Source organism: Oncorhynchus mykiss, chromosome 12, assembly GCF_013265735.2.
Source record: "Oncorhynchus mykiss isolate Arlee chromosome 12, USDA_OmykA_1.1, whole genome shotgun sequence".
Taxonomy (NCBI): domain Eukaryota; kingdom Metazoa; phylum Chordata; class Actinopteri; order Salmoniformes; family Salmonidae; genus Oncorhynchus; species Oncorhynchus mykiss.
Genome location: NC_048576.1, coordinates 22,750,825 through 22,765,756, shown reverse-complemented (window position 1 = coordinate 22,765,756; position 14,932 = coordinate 22,750,825). Strand labels below are relative to the sequence as shown.

Below are 14,932 nucleotides of genomic sequence, written 5' to 3'. Positions count from 1 at the left end.
TTCTTGTTTGTTTCACAATAAAATATATTTAGCATCTTCAAAGTGGTAGGCATGTTGTGTAAATTAAATGACACAAACCCCCAAAATATACATTTTAATTCCAGGTTGTAAGGCAACAAAATAGAAAACTGCAATGGAGGTTGAATACTTTCGCAACCCACTGTAGTTCAAGAACTCCAATAGTTTGCCCAGCACTTACTGTCTATATTAGCTTCCTCTTTGTGGGGGTAAGCCTACACATTCGTAAAGCTACTTTGTCATATCTTAATTGTCTAAGTTGAAGCCTACCAGTTATTGTATTGAATCAATGATTTATGACCTGACAGGTTGCGGCTCGTTGTACATAATTTATGTAGCCACATATTAAAATGACAAAAGTTGCATATGACATGCCCACTGACTTGTATATTTTTCTGGGTTTTGGATGTTTGAAACTCCCGTATTGATTTGCACTCAGCATCTGAGGAGTTGAAGCAAAAAAAGTGGAGGGAGATTGTGGTAAAGTATGTGGACTAGAGTCAGCACATATCTTTTTCACTTATCTTTTTCTACAGTTTCTCTTCCCCTAACTTTCCTCACACTCTATTTTCTTCTTTCTGTCTACCTTACTCCACCCTCTCTTCTCCCCCCTCTCTTTCTATAGGTAATTTCCTATGTCTGACTCTGACCCAGACATATGCTCTTCATCACCTGGATATTTACTCATTAAACTGTTCATCAAGCTAACCATGCATGCTTTAAAACGCACACTGAGTGTATAAAACATTAGGAACACCTTCCTAATATTGAGTGGCACCCCCTTTTGACCTCAGGACAGCCTCAATTTGTCGGGCATGGACTCTACAAGGTGTCGAAAACATTCCACAGGGATGCTGGCCCATGTTGACTCCAATGCTTCCCACATTTGTATCAAGTTGGCTGTTTGTATTTTGGGTGGTGGACCATTTTGGGTGGTGGACCATTCTTGATACACAAGGGAAACTCACACTCAAACCGGTATGCATGGCAGCTACTACCATACCCTGTTCAAATGCACTTACATCTTTTGTCATGCCCATTCACTCTCTGAAAGGCACACATACACAATCCGTCTCAATTCTCTCAAGGCTTAAAAACCCTTATTTAACCTGTCTCCTCCCCTTCATCTACACTGATTGAAGTGAATTCAACAAGTGACAAATAAGGGATCATATCTTTCACCTGGATTCAGCTGGTCAGTCTATGTCATGAAAGAGCAGGTGTTCCTAATGGTATGTTCACTCAGTGTATATGCCTTCATCATGTACTGTTTGCATCTATGCAAACAATGAGTCACTAAGGGGGGCTCTTGATCCGCCGTCTGCCTCTCCCCGTGTGTGACGTGTGTGATCATGGAGCATTAGTTCAGTGTCGGGCGGTTAGTGCCGTTTAAGATTAGGGAGGACATATTTTTGTTCTTCTTTTACAACATATTGGTTGATTTCATATTCCATTCACCCAGCTCAATGTAACATTGATAGGTTTAGGTTACTACATGATACTCTAATTTGCCCTACTCCCATCATGAGGTTGCTATAACCTATCCTACCTAGCCTACAAGTGCACAGGTTGAGAGACAAATTGGAGTAGTCAAGGTGAGAGACAGTGGCACATTCAATACTGCCTTGCACACTCTTGCCTGCATCTATCTGATCTGGGGTGTAATCATTAGTCAAAACTAAAACGAGAATTTCTATTGGACAAATTCAGCCAAGACCCTCCCCGTTTCATTCCGTTTGCTTCTGTTTAAGAAAGCAGAGAAAATAAAAACATCAGAAAATATCTTGATGAAAATTCTGGTTCTTTCAATCACATTCATCTCTCTACTCCACCTTCCTGCCTCCCTTTAAATTGAGCAATTGCTAGTGAAGTGCAACATTGTGTCAAATCATCAACTGGGTCTGGCCAGAAGCTGTTGCTAGCGAACTTACAACATTGTATCAACTAGCCGATTTGGGGCCCTCAGAGTTTCCCACGCAAGTGAGCTCAGGACAGACAGCTGTTTCCACTGGATATATGGGATCATCAGATCATGATATTTTGCTCATTCACACAAAGGCTTGATGATTATCGAGGCCGAGTGTTGGAACGATTTTTCAAATACTGAGGAACTATCATTTGCAATGGATGTAAAAAAACAACAGATTTGGTTTACAACGTGTGAGGTGAACAAAACATTACTGAGAAGTTAGTGGTGGACGTGGTGAGTTCAGACAATCAGAAAACAGACATTGCCAAATGGGCAATTTCCCACATTTGCACACAGTAAGCCAGGTAAATTAATTGAATTAATACATGCAGTAACAGAAATCTATGTAACCAAATGATGTGATTTCCAAATAGGCACTTGTGATTTGAAACAATCCACAGCTATTTAACAGAAAAGAAGATAATGATCCTATGTGACTAAGTCATGCTCTTTGGTGAAGTATTTTGAATGATTTTATTTAGACAGGAGTAATTATATAATGTGGGCAAGACATCAATTTACTTTAAGGCAGGTATTCCCAAACTGGGGTATGCATACCCCCAAGGGTACACACAATGCCATCGTGGGTAATACAAATAAAAATGTAATTCACAATAAAAATAATAATAATAAATTATTCACATTTTCAAACAGTCCATGTATATTTTCCAACAGGGCTATACATTTGGGTGAGGTTTTTTTCTCGCCTGAGTAGCCTCGTTTCACTGCCAATTTTTTTTTTTAAACCATCTAGTGAAAAGCAAAATAACAACACAATGTCAAATACAGGTAGCCTAGTCAAATAATTACCATCCAATCACATCAACCATTAATCTCTCGTGGGAATTCACTTATGTAGCCAAATGTAGTTGCTGCTCATTCCGTTTGCTCGAAAATAGATGAATAGTTTAAAATGTAAGGCCCGCGTCCATAGAGACACATTCCAGTTCTACTGGTAGTACTGCTACTACCCGCAGTACTACACCTGAACCTGTCGACGACACAAGTTGTTCTGCTTCCACGAGCACATCTAATGCTAGCATCAGTAATTCCATATTTGTTGTTAGCCCAGCTAGCATGGACACTGACAGTTGTGAATCTGATGCAGCCTAAGAGCTACTGCCCCCTTACCCAGGAAAGCACTGAACAACAGACAGGAGAGTTGGACCATCGAGGAGGTGCAAATATGATGAGAACTACATTGATTTGGAGTATTGGGAGTAGTTATATTAGCACTTATATTGGGAGTAGTGTCTTTCCTCAGCCACAGTGTGTTATACAGTATGTGCAGAAGTACTATCTGACAACTCGATGAAACTTCACTCTTGCGCAGAAACAAAACATGCCAATTTGAAAAATAAGCCACAGGAGTTTTTTGAGCAACAATTAAGACAACTTTTGAGTAGCAGGACAAGTATAAAAGCAAAAGATACCATTACTAAGAAGGGGCTAGAAGCGTATTATATGGTGAGCTACCGAGTGGCTAGGACAGGCAAGCTCCATACTATTGTGGAGGACTTAATTCTTCCTGCTGCCACGGATATAACTAGGACAATGCTGAGGGAAAATGACAAAAAAACTACAGACAACGCCTTCATCAAACAACACGTTTTCACGACACATCAGTGACATGGCAGGAGATGTTTTGAAACAATTACTGCTTTGCATACAAGCCAGTGAATTCTATGCGTTACAGCTGGATGAGTCAACGGACGTGGTGGGCCTGACACAGCTCCTCGTGTCTGTCCGTTACGTTTATGGGGGGTCAATTAAGGAAGACATCCTCTTCTGGAAACCAGGACAACAGGAGAGGATATTTTTAAAATATTGGACAGCTTTGTGATATCAAATGGACTTTGGTGGTCAAGATGTGTTGGTATCTGTACTGATGGCGCAAAAGCCATGACAGGGAAACATAGTGGAGTGGTAACGCACGTGCAAGCAGTTGCTCCCGATGCCACTTGGGTACACTGCAGCATCCACCTAGAGGCTCTTGCTGCCAAAGGTTTGCCTGACAGCCTGACAACGTGGACACTACAGTGAAAATGGTTAACTTTGTTAAAGCAAGGCCTCTAAACTCTTGTGTATTTTCTACACTATGCAATGATAAGGGCAGCGACCATGTAAGGCTTTTACAACATTCAGAAGTGCGCTGTTTATCAAGGGGCAAAGTATTGACATGCTTTTTTAAATTGAGAGATGAGCTTAAAGCTTTCTTTACTGACCATAATTTTCACTTGTCTGACCGCTTGCATGAGCATGATGATGAGCGACAAATTCAAATTAAATTACAAAAAATATTTATTTTTTATGAAATCACAAGTGCAATACACCAAAACACAGCTTAACTTGTCGTTAATCCACCCGGTGTCACGTTCTGACCTTAGTTCCTTTGTTTTGTCTTTGTTTTAGTATGGTCAGGGCGTGAGTTGGGGTGGGCAGTCTATGTTTGTTTTTCTATGTTGGTTTTTGAGTTTGGCCTGGTATGGTTCTCAATCAGAGGCAGGTGTCGTTAGTTGTCTCTGATTGAGAATCATACTTGGGTAGCCTTTTTCCACCTGTGTTTCGTGGGTGTGTGTTTTCTGTTTTCTGTTGTGTGTCTGCAACAGCCAGAACTGTTTTCGGTCGTTTCTCTTTGTTATTTTGTTATTTATGTGTTCATCTAATAACTATGGACACATACCACGCTGCACCTTGGTCCTCACCTTCTTCCACTGACGACGGCCGTTACACCCGGCGTGTCAGATTTCAAAAATGATTTACAGTGAAAGCAAACCATGCGATTATGTGAGGACAGCTCTCTCAGCAGTCAAAACATTACAAACAGCTAGCAGGAAAGTAGATTGGTCACGAAAGTCAGAAAAGCAATAAAAGTAATCCCTTGCCTTTGATGATCTTCATATGTTTGCACTCACGAGACTCCCAGTTACACAATACATGTTTGTTTTGTTCGATAAAGATTATTTTTATATCCAAAAACCTTCATTTGGTTGGCGTGTTTTGTTTAGTAATCCACAGGCTCGTGCAGATCACGACGGGCAGACGAAAATTCCAAATAGTATCCGTAAAGTTCGTAGAAAGATGTCAAACATTTTTATAATCAATCCTCAAGTTGTTTTTACAATAAATAATCGATAAGATTTCAACCAGACTGTAGCCGTTTCAATAGGAGAGAGAGAGAAAAGGTCTTGCTCCAGGTGCTTGCGCATGCACAAATCTGGGGACACCTAGCTATCCACTGACGCGATGTGAACATTCTCGCTCATTTTTCAGAATAAAAGCCTGAAACTATGTCTAAAGACTGTTCACACCATGTGGAAGCCATAGGGAAAGGAATCTGGTTGATATTCTTTTAAATGGAGGATAGGCTTGCAATGGATACTCACAGACAATATTTTGACCGTTTTTGAAACTTTAGAGTGTTTTCTATCCTGATCTGCCAATTATATGCATATTCTAGCTTCTGGGCCTGAAAAATAGGCAGTTTACTTTGGGAACGATTTTATCCAATCATCAAAATACTGCCCCCTTGCTTCAAGAGGGACAACACACAGGTATTTCCATCATTGTATGATTTTTGTGTGTAAATGAACTCAAGCTTATGGACAATGTAAAATGTGATATAGTGATGCACCTGAGCGAGTTGTGTGCGGAATTATGCAGGTACTTTCCCAAAACAGATGGCACAAACAACTGGATTACTTATCCCTTTCATGCCCTGCCTCCAGTCCACTTACCGATATTTGAACAAGAGAGCCTCATCGAAATTGCAACAAGCAGTTCTGTGAAAATTGAATTTAATCAGAAGCCACTGCCAGATTTCTGGATTGGGCTGTGCTCAGAGTTTTGCCTTGGCAAATCGCACTGTTAAGACACTGATGCCCTTTGCAATCACGTACCTATGTGAGAGTGGATTCTCGGCCCTGACTTGCATGAAAACTAAATACAGGCACAGAATTTGTGTGGAAAACGATTTAAGACTGAGACTCTCTCCAATACAACCCAACATTGCAGAGTTATATGCATCCTTTCAAGCACACCCTTCTCATTAACCTGTAGAGAGTTATTCGCAATTTTCGAATAACAAATAAAGTTTTATATGTAAGATGGCTAAATAGAGCAAAATGATTGACTATTATTATATTATGATTTGTACCCTGGTCCTATAAGAGCACTTTGTCACTTCCCACGAGCCGGGTTGTGACAAAAACTCACACTCATTTTTATGTTTAATAAATGTATGTGGCAGTGTGTGTGGCAGGCTTACAATGATGCCAAAAAAATAAACATTTAAGAGTGCTCTGACACTGGTGCTAGAGGGGGTACGCAGCTGGAGGTCGAATGTTTGAAGGGGTATGGACTATAAAAAGTTTGGGAACCACCGCTTTAGGTGAAGCCAGCTTTCCTTTCCAATTCCCAAGATGCTAAAAGCAGAAATCTGCATATAATGACAATGACAATGTCTTTACCCTAACAATTGGAGTCTTTGTCCAAAAGGTGTGAAGGCAGACGACATGCTTAGGTCTGCATATTATGCGCATAGAAACACATTGTGCTTATTCTGGACAAATTCTGGTGAGAGTGAGTCCTTCCTTGCTGCTGAAACTTTATCACCGGAGCGAAACAGCGCCCCCTCTGTTTTACTATTTGTAGCCCATATATCTGATGCTGTCTGACCAGAAATAGTATGACATGCCATATTATTTTGGTCCAGACAGCATCAGATACATAGCTACACAGACTGAGAAAGAGGAGCGCTGTTTCAGTCAAATAAATGATCAACATTTCAATGTTTTATTTGGATGGGCAAGTAGGTACGGTAGGGCGGGACAGGCCCCCTAAGACCCACCCATAACGGCAGCCCTGGAACGGTCCTCCCCTTCCTCCTCTGAGGAGCATCCACTAGAGTCTTGTGCATGCTGCACTAAGTGTAATTATGAACTGGGTGGTTCGAGCCCTGAATGCTGATTAGCTGACAGCGATGGTATTAGCTGACAGACCTATACCATGGGTATGACAAAACATTTATTTTTACTGCTCTAATTACGTTGGTAACCAGTTTATAATAGTAATAAGGCATCTTGGGTTTGTGATATATGGCCAATATACCACTGCTAAGGGCTGTGTCCAGGCACTCCACGTAGCGTTGTGCATAAGAACACTCCTTACCTGTGGTATATTGGCCATGTATCACAAACCCGAGGTGCCTTATTGGCCATATACCTCACCTCCTCTGGCCATATTGCTTAAATATACAGCTGAGCTCTTACAGTGCACCATTGATTATTCATTCCATTGTATAGCTGATAGGCAGACTTTTACTTGGTCTGTGTCTCAGCTCTCTGACTTATCTGAATGCTGCCCTCTCTTGGTCTATGGCTCAGCTCTCTCCCACCCTCTCTCTCTCCCTCTCCCTCTCTCTTTATCTTCTGCTGATGAGGCTCTGGCTGATGTCTGGCCTACATAAAGTGAGCAGGCAGCAGCCTGGGTGTAGTCTGCCCTGAGGAAAATCTGAACACTACTGACACTCTGCTTCACTACTGTACATGATCATACTGACTTCAACCTTTCAGAAAAGAGACTCCAGAAACACTCATAGAGTGAAATATGCTCCTCAGACTAGAGAGGAAGCCCATCCTCATGGTAGATATTTAGAACACATCTGACTAGCAAAAGGAAGAAGTTAAGTGAAAACATAAACAATAACTAGGAGTTGGCTACCTTGGTGATACTTCGACAGTGATCATGTTACATTATGTTCGTTCCTATGTGAGAATTCTAGATTTGAAAGAGATGTCCTATGATTGATGAAATTTACTGAGTAATTAAAGGTTAGTATGAGTAAATACCCGTGCGTCTGTGTGTACGTGCGCTCTATCCTGTGTCTGCATGTTTGTGCGACTACAGTATTAACATTACATGTATTAACTATATAACGCAATATGGGATTAATGATGGCTATGTGTGCTTACATTGCTGTTTGCGGTGTTGTTTCTATTGAATGAGGGAATATCCTCTATGTAGAACTGTGTGCTTGTCCCATGGCGCGATCATTTACTTATCTGGCCTCTGAGCGCCGCTCCTGTGTCCTGGTTTAACCACCAATCTGACTGCGTATCAGCAGAGAGGAAGAAGCGAAGCGAGAGGTTTCACTCTCGCCAAAGTCTTTCCAAAATAAATCCAACGCGTTTCTATTGGCTTATTTTGGACCTACGCCTATCGTCTGGCTTCCCGTCCCATTGTTAGGGCAGAGACATCTCGTCGTTATTTACAGATCTCTGGAACCAGGAGCTGTCTATGGTTCTGAATTCCGATTCCAGGGTTCTTCATTTTCATTAGTCATATTTTATTTCCCCTTTCTCTTCCACAGATTTTTTACAGTTCATAGCCACTAGACATTTATTTAGGACCTTAAAGTGAGAACGTCTCAAATATCAAGTGAATTGTGTTAGGGTACATTCATTGCATAACACATTTTACAGTAGCCTACCTAATAGTTATAGAAATCTATTTCAGCCCTGGACACTTATCTTTCACTAGGCTATGTGTCAATTAGTTTATTATACCTCATAAGTTCCCCCTTCATGCGAATTTACAATTTGTTGTGCAGAAATGCTTTTCTGTCTTCCCTTTCTAGTTTATGCCAGTTTTTGAGTTTACGGTTTTCTTGCATGTATGCTCTTATGTCGGACCAGTTCTTATCCACACGGTGTCAGTGTCTACCAGCAAGACCAATTTACTCTTGAACTCCACCTAGGTCCTAGCACAATAGCAAAAATCCCACTCATAGCCGACTGTCAGTGAAATCTTAATGAGATGGCGCACGGAGATATGAGGATTATGTTTCTCTTTCTTAAAAAAAATCCATTGCGTTACTTGGGTTCTCTTTGTTCTCTGTCACACTCCATGGATTACATTCTAAAAAGGATTATATAACAATGGCTGTACTCGAGAACCGTGAGTGGGGTTGGATTGTGAATATATTTTGGCTGTTGCTTTGTTTTCGGGGTTCTGTTTCTAGACAAATTACCTATTCAATTTCCGAGGAGGTTAAACCGGGGACATTTGTTGGGAATTTGGCTAAGGATCTAAATCTAAAAGTGATTGAACTGGAAGCACGCAGGATTCAGATTGAATCTGGATCATATAAGAAACATTTTGAGGTAAATTTGAAAACTGGCGTTCTCTTCGTTAGCGAAGCAATAGACCGAGAGAAGCTTTGTCCCAACAGCCTTGTTTGTACTGAAAGCTTGGAGGTTATTGTTAATAATCCGTTACGAATGTACAATGTTGAAGTAAATATACTAGACATAAACGACAACGCACCACAATTTCCTGTGAAATCACAGATTATTCGTATTTCTGAGCACACTTCACCTGGAGCAAGATTTCCTCTGTCTACAGCTGACGATATGGATGTAGGGAGCAACACTATTGACGCATATAAACTCTCCACAAATGCCTTTTTCAATCTAGACGTTCATACTGAGGCTGTTAGTGGTCCATCAGCAGAGTTAATTCTAAATCAAGCTTTAGACCGAGAGAAACAGCCTGCGATCAAGCTAACACTGACTGCTATTGATGGAGGAAAGCCTCCCAGATCAGGGAGCACAGAAATCATTGTCAACATACTCGATGCAAACGATAATGCGCCAGTGTTTTCCAAAGCCCTGTATAAGGCAAAAGTCTTAGAGACTGCGCCAATTGGCACTGCTTTTCTAAGGCTTAATGCAACAGACCTAGACGAAGGCTTGAACGGTGAAATAATGTATTTGTTCAGCAAACAAGGACAAAAGGGGGGTTATGGTACATTTGCAATCAATCAGAGCAATGGGGAAATGACAGTAGCGGGACCTTTAGATTATGAGGTGACCAGTGCGTATGAGATTCGTGTAGAAGCTCAGGACCGAGGCCACTCACCTTTGGCCTCACATTGCAAAGTGTTGGTAGAGGTAGTTGACGTAAACGATAATGCCCCGGACATCAAACTCTCCTCGCTTTTGGAGAGTGTGAGAGAGGACGCAAAGAAGGGTACGGCAATTGCGCTAATCACGATTATTGATAAGGATAGCGGTAAAAACGGGAATGTGCATTGTACCATATCTGGTGTCTCGCCGTTTCTATTGGAGTCATCTCAGGGTAAATACTACTCCATGGTCCTTGGAGAAACGCTGGACAGGGAAATCAACTCTCAGTATAATGTCACAATCATAGCCAGAGATGAAGGGACCCCTCCCCTGTCCAGTACTAGCATTATTACTGTCCATGTTTCTGATGTCAATGACAATACGCCACGCTTTCCAGAACCCACTGTTAACGTGTTCTTAAAAGAAAATAGTCCGGCAAGATCTGTGATATCTTCTGTGACTGCGCTGGATCCAGATTCAAAAGCAAACGCTCAGATAACATATAATTTACTAGAGCCCAGAAATAGGCCTACAGCTTCGCAGACACCTGTCAATGTGAATTATGCCACAGGTGAGATATATAGCATGCAGTCAGTGAACTATGAAGAAGTGAAAATGTTCCAGTTCCAAGTTCAGGCCACAGATTCTGGTGTTCCTCCACTAAGCAGCAACGTCACTGTCAACGTTTTTATCCTTGATGAGAATGACAACAGTCCTGTGATTCTCCCGCCCTATTCTGACCACGGCTCCGTTAATTCTGAGAAGATTCCTTATTCTGCTGAAGCGGGATACTTTGTGGCCAAGATCAGGGCTGTAGACGCCGACTCTGGTTATAATGCGCTGCTTTCTTATCACATCTCTGAACCAAAGGGGACCAATCTATTCAGAATAGGAACCAACAACGGAGAAATACGGACTAAGAGACGCATGAGTGACAATGACTTAAAATCTCACCCGTTGGTCATTCTGGTGTCTGATAATGGAGAACCTTCCCTGTCTGCGACTGTGTCTATTGATGTTATGGTCGTTGAAAGGTCAGGTGACATGCAGACAACTTTCAAACAACTGCCTGTAAAGGAGGATAGTTTCTCAGATTTAAATCTGTATCTGCTCGTCGCCATTGTGTCAGTATCAGTGATATTTCTACTGATACTCATCAGTTTAATAGTTGTAAAATGCCACAGGACAGACGGCAGTTTCAACAGGTGCAGCGCCCCAATGATCACCACCCACCCTGACGGGAGCTGGTCTTACTCCAAATCTACTCAGCAGTATGACGTATGTTTCAGCTCTGACACACTGAAGAGTGACGTAGTAGTTTTCCCCACGCCGTTTCCACCTGCTGATGGCGAACTGATCAGTATTAATGGAGGGGACACTTTGCAAAGGACACAGACGCTTCCCAACGCAGATAAGGTATGCCGGTAACTTTATTATGTCTAATTCCATATTAGCCTATTGTTTATTTTTCTACTAATGTTGTTTTGAAACAGTTTAAATTCCATTTCGATAGACAATGTGGTTGTTGTGTTGTGGTTGTCTGTCTTTGTATATTCCACTTAATTTGTACATTAGAGGGCACTGTATGTCGGGTCATGGGTTACTGGCAACTTGTAGGCTATATATGCAGACAGGTGACCAGAGAGTATGGATGTAGGCATGGAGAGTATACTACCGTGCTCATATTTTACGCGTTGGAGCTATGGATTGCGTTTACGGTAGTTTGCCTGTAATGATTAATGGTATGTTATATCTTTACTGCTAATTAATGGGCAAATGATCCAACCCAAGATACCATTTTGGAAAGTGGTTTGTTTTCCACGTGTATATTAACTTTTGCAATCCCACCTGTGCCAGAGTGGCTATCAGGAACAATTGACTTCCGAGAAATTAGTCCCTTTTCGGTAGTGTAACTTGGTGAAAAAAAAGGTTTATTTCAGATATTATTAACATTTTGGTATAAATACCACATGGTCAACTTCATAAAAACACGTTTTCCCGCCTCAAGAGGTCAAAAAAAGAAGAAGGAAAAAATACTATAGTAGGTGCCTACTAAGTGCCAAATAAAGTAACAAGGTTGGCGATTTCAATTTACATCAGCCATAAATCCCCTTGTGACAGGGGGAATGGAAGGTTACTGTGTAGAACAGGGAGGGGCAATTAAATGCAAGCTTCACAAAAATATTTAAATTGTTGAAACATTTCTAGCTTGTCTAGCTTTGGGTGACAGGCTTGACATGTTATGCTTGACCGCTCCGTTTCCCACCACAAAACATCAGAAAATGGCCAAAAATAGTAGAATCAGCTCACCTGCTTTTACGCTAGGATTTTACTATTAGATGTTCAATATTTATTTTGAAAATATTATTTAACCCTCATACTGGCGACTGGGGTCATTTTGACCTCAGAGGAATATTTGTTATCATAGCCCAAAGGTGGTTTATTAAATTCTTCAAAATCTTCATGACTTTGTGAATCAACTCTTTCTTAATAAATTAAATCACTGTTTAGTGTTTCTGTATCAATATGGACATTTTTTATTAAGTCATTTGCGGTCATTTTGACTGCTAAGTTGCAGTCAAAACAGCTCATTGAAGTCTGTCAGTGGGATGAATACTTAGTATTACTGTAATGCAGAAACCAGCTTCCTTCTAAATGTACACGTAGTGCTGTATTGGTATGTATTCTACATAAGTAGTTATTCTACGCTAAATGTTATATACTGTGCCTTCGGAAAGTATTCAGACCCCTTGACTTTTTCCACATTTTGTTAGGTTACAGCCTTATTCTAAAATAGTTTTTTCCCTCAGCAATCTACACACAATACCACATAATGACGAAGCAAATAGAAATGTTTGCTAATTTATAAAAAATAAAAAACTGAAATATTACATTTACATAAGTATTCAGAGCCTTTACTTTTTTGAAACACCTTTGGCAGCAACTACAGCCTGGAATCTTCTTGGGTATGACGCTACAAGCTTGGCACACCTGTATTTGGGGAGTTTCTCCCATTCTTCTCTTCTCAAGTTCTGTCAGGTTGGATGGGGAGCATTGCTGCACAGCTATTTTCAGGTTTCTCCAGATATGTTTGATCGGGTTCCAGTCCGGGCTCTGGCTGGGTCACTCAAGGACATTCAGAGACATTTGCCCCGAAGCTACTCCTGCATTGTCTTGACGTTGTGCTTAGTCTTGTCTTGTTGGAAGGTGAACATCCGCCCCAGTCTGAGGTCCTGAGCGATCTGGAGCAGGTTTTCATCAAGTATCTCTCTGTACTTTGCTCCATTGCTCTTTGCCTCAATCCTGACTAGTCTCCAAGTCCCTGCCACTGAAAAACATCCCCACAGCATGATGCTGCCACAACCATGCTTCACCATAGGGATGGTGGCAGGTTGCCGCCAGACGTGACGCTTGGCATTCATGCCAAATAGTTAAATCTTGGCTTTATCAGTCCAGATAATCTTGTTTCTCATGGTCTGAGAGTCTTTAGGTGCCTTTTGGCAAACTCCAAGCAGGCTGTCATGCATGTGCCTTTTACTGAGGAGTGGCTTCTGTCTGACCAATACCATAAAGGTCTAATTGGTGGAGTTCTGCAGAGATGTCCTTCTGGAAGATTCTCCCATCTCCACAGAGGAAATCTGGAGCTCTGTCAGAGTGACCATTGGGTTCTTGATCACCTCCCTCATCAAGGCCCTTCTACCCCGATTGCTCATTTTGGCCAGGCGGCAAGCTCTAGGAAGAGTCTTTGTGGTTCCAAACTTGTTCCATTTAAGAATGATGGAGACCACTGTGTTCTTGGGGACAGTAAATGCTGCAGAAATGTTTTGGTACCTTTGACCTTGGCTTGGTTTTTGCTCTGACGTGCACTGTCAACTGTGGGACCTTATATAGACAGGCGTGTGCCTTTCTAAATCATGTCCAATCAATTGAATTTTCCACAGGTGGACTCCAATCAAGTTGTAGAAACATCTTATGGATGGTCAATGGAAATAGGATGCACCTGTTTCTGAATACATATGTAAATAAGGTATTTCTGTTTTTTGTTTTGAATACATTTGCAAAAATGTCTAAAAACCTGTTTTCGCTTTGTCATTATGGGGTATTGTGCGTAGATTGCTGAGGAAATGTTTTATTTAATCAATTTTAGAATAAGGCTGTAACATAACAAAATGTGGAAAAGTCAAGTGGTCTGAATACTTTCTGAAGGCACTGTGAATATCAGTGTTCCTACAATATCCTACACTATTATATATGTGGAACTTATGGCATTTGGGTTGCTATAACATTTGGTTTGAAGTGACTTTGAGTATTTGGGCATTATTTTTTAAGCGTCCTATCTTAGGCCCTACCACTCCTATTGTTTTGCTAGCAACAACAGTAATGCTTGCTGTGGGGTAAGTAAATAAAGAAAACTAAGCCATGTTTTTGGTCATTGCCTCTCAGAATCAATGAATGAATCACTTTTTGTCAATAAAATTAAGTGTATTTCACATTTTTGTGTACCACCCCTTTAAATGGCAGTCATTTTTACCACGTGAATTAGTATTTACTTAAAAATTCTAAAAACTAAGTGATACTACAATCAAATGATGGTCAATCAGCTTTTTAGGACATATATGGATTTTATTGTACTTTGGAAAAAAGCTGCACTTTATGAAACATTTATATTTTTGTGTTGCAAAATATGCAAATTAACTGTAATTTTGCTCAAATATTTGTCTGTTTTGGTTATTGTTGATTTATTTCTGATAACTGTATTTACACATCTAAATTGGTTTTGAAAAAAATGAAGTTTATATTTGACTGATTGTTGCTTTTTTAAATGTGTTTCTTCTTGGTGTCAAAATGACCCCAGTTGGTATTCCATGTACGTAAAATATGTTGATAGTGTGAAGGTTAAAAAAAATTATAGTTTCTAGTTTCACCATTTTAAAATACGAGTTCAGTTCACGTAACAGGGTTGACCTTAAAATAAGAGACAGGTTTATTTCTCCTTAAACTGAATCACTAATCACATGAAATAAATAATTATCTACAG

The 14,932-nt window shown here is 40.6% G+C and overlaps 1 protein-coding gene across 1 annotated transcript in view; it reads left to right on the top strand.

Annotated features, from left to right (window-relative positions):
- Positions 1-8,774: 8,774 nt before the first annotated feature.
- Positions 8,775-14,932, top strand: part of LOC110537220 (protocadherin alpha-C2) — a 63,284-nt gene continuing 57,126 nt past the window's right edge. The window contains exon 1 of the mRNA XM_021623094.2: positions 8,775-11,310. Within this exon, the coding sequence (XP_021478769.1) occupies positions 8,926-11,310 (2,385 nt within the window). The 5' untranslated portion in view covers positions 8,775-8,925. The remainder of the gene's footprint in view (positions 11,311-14,932) is intronic.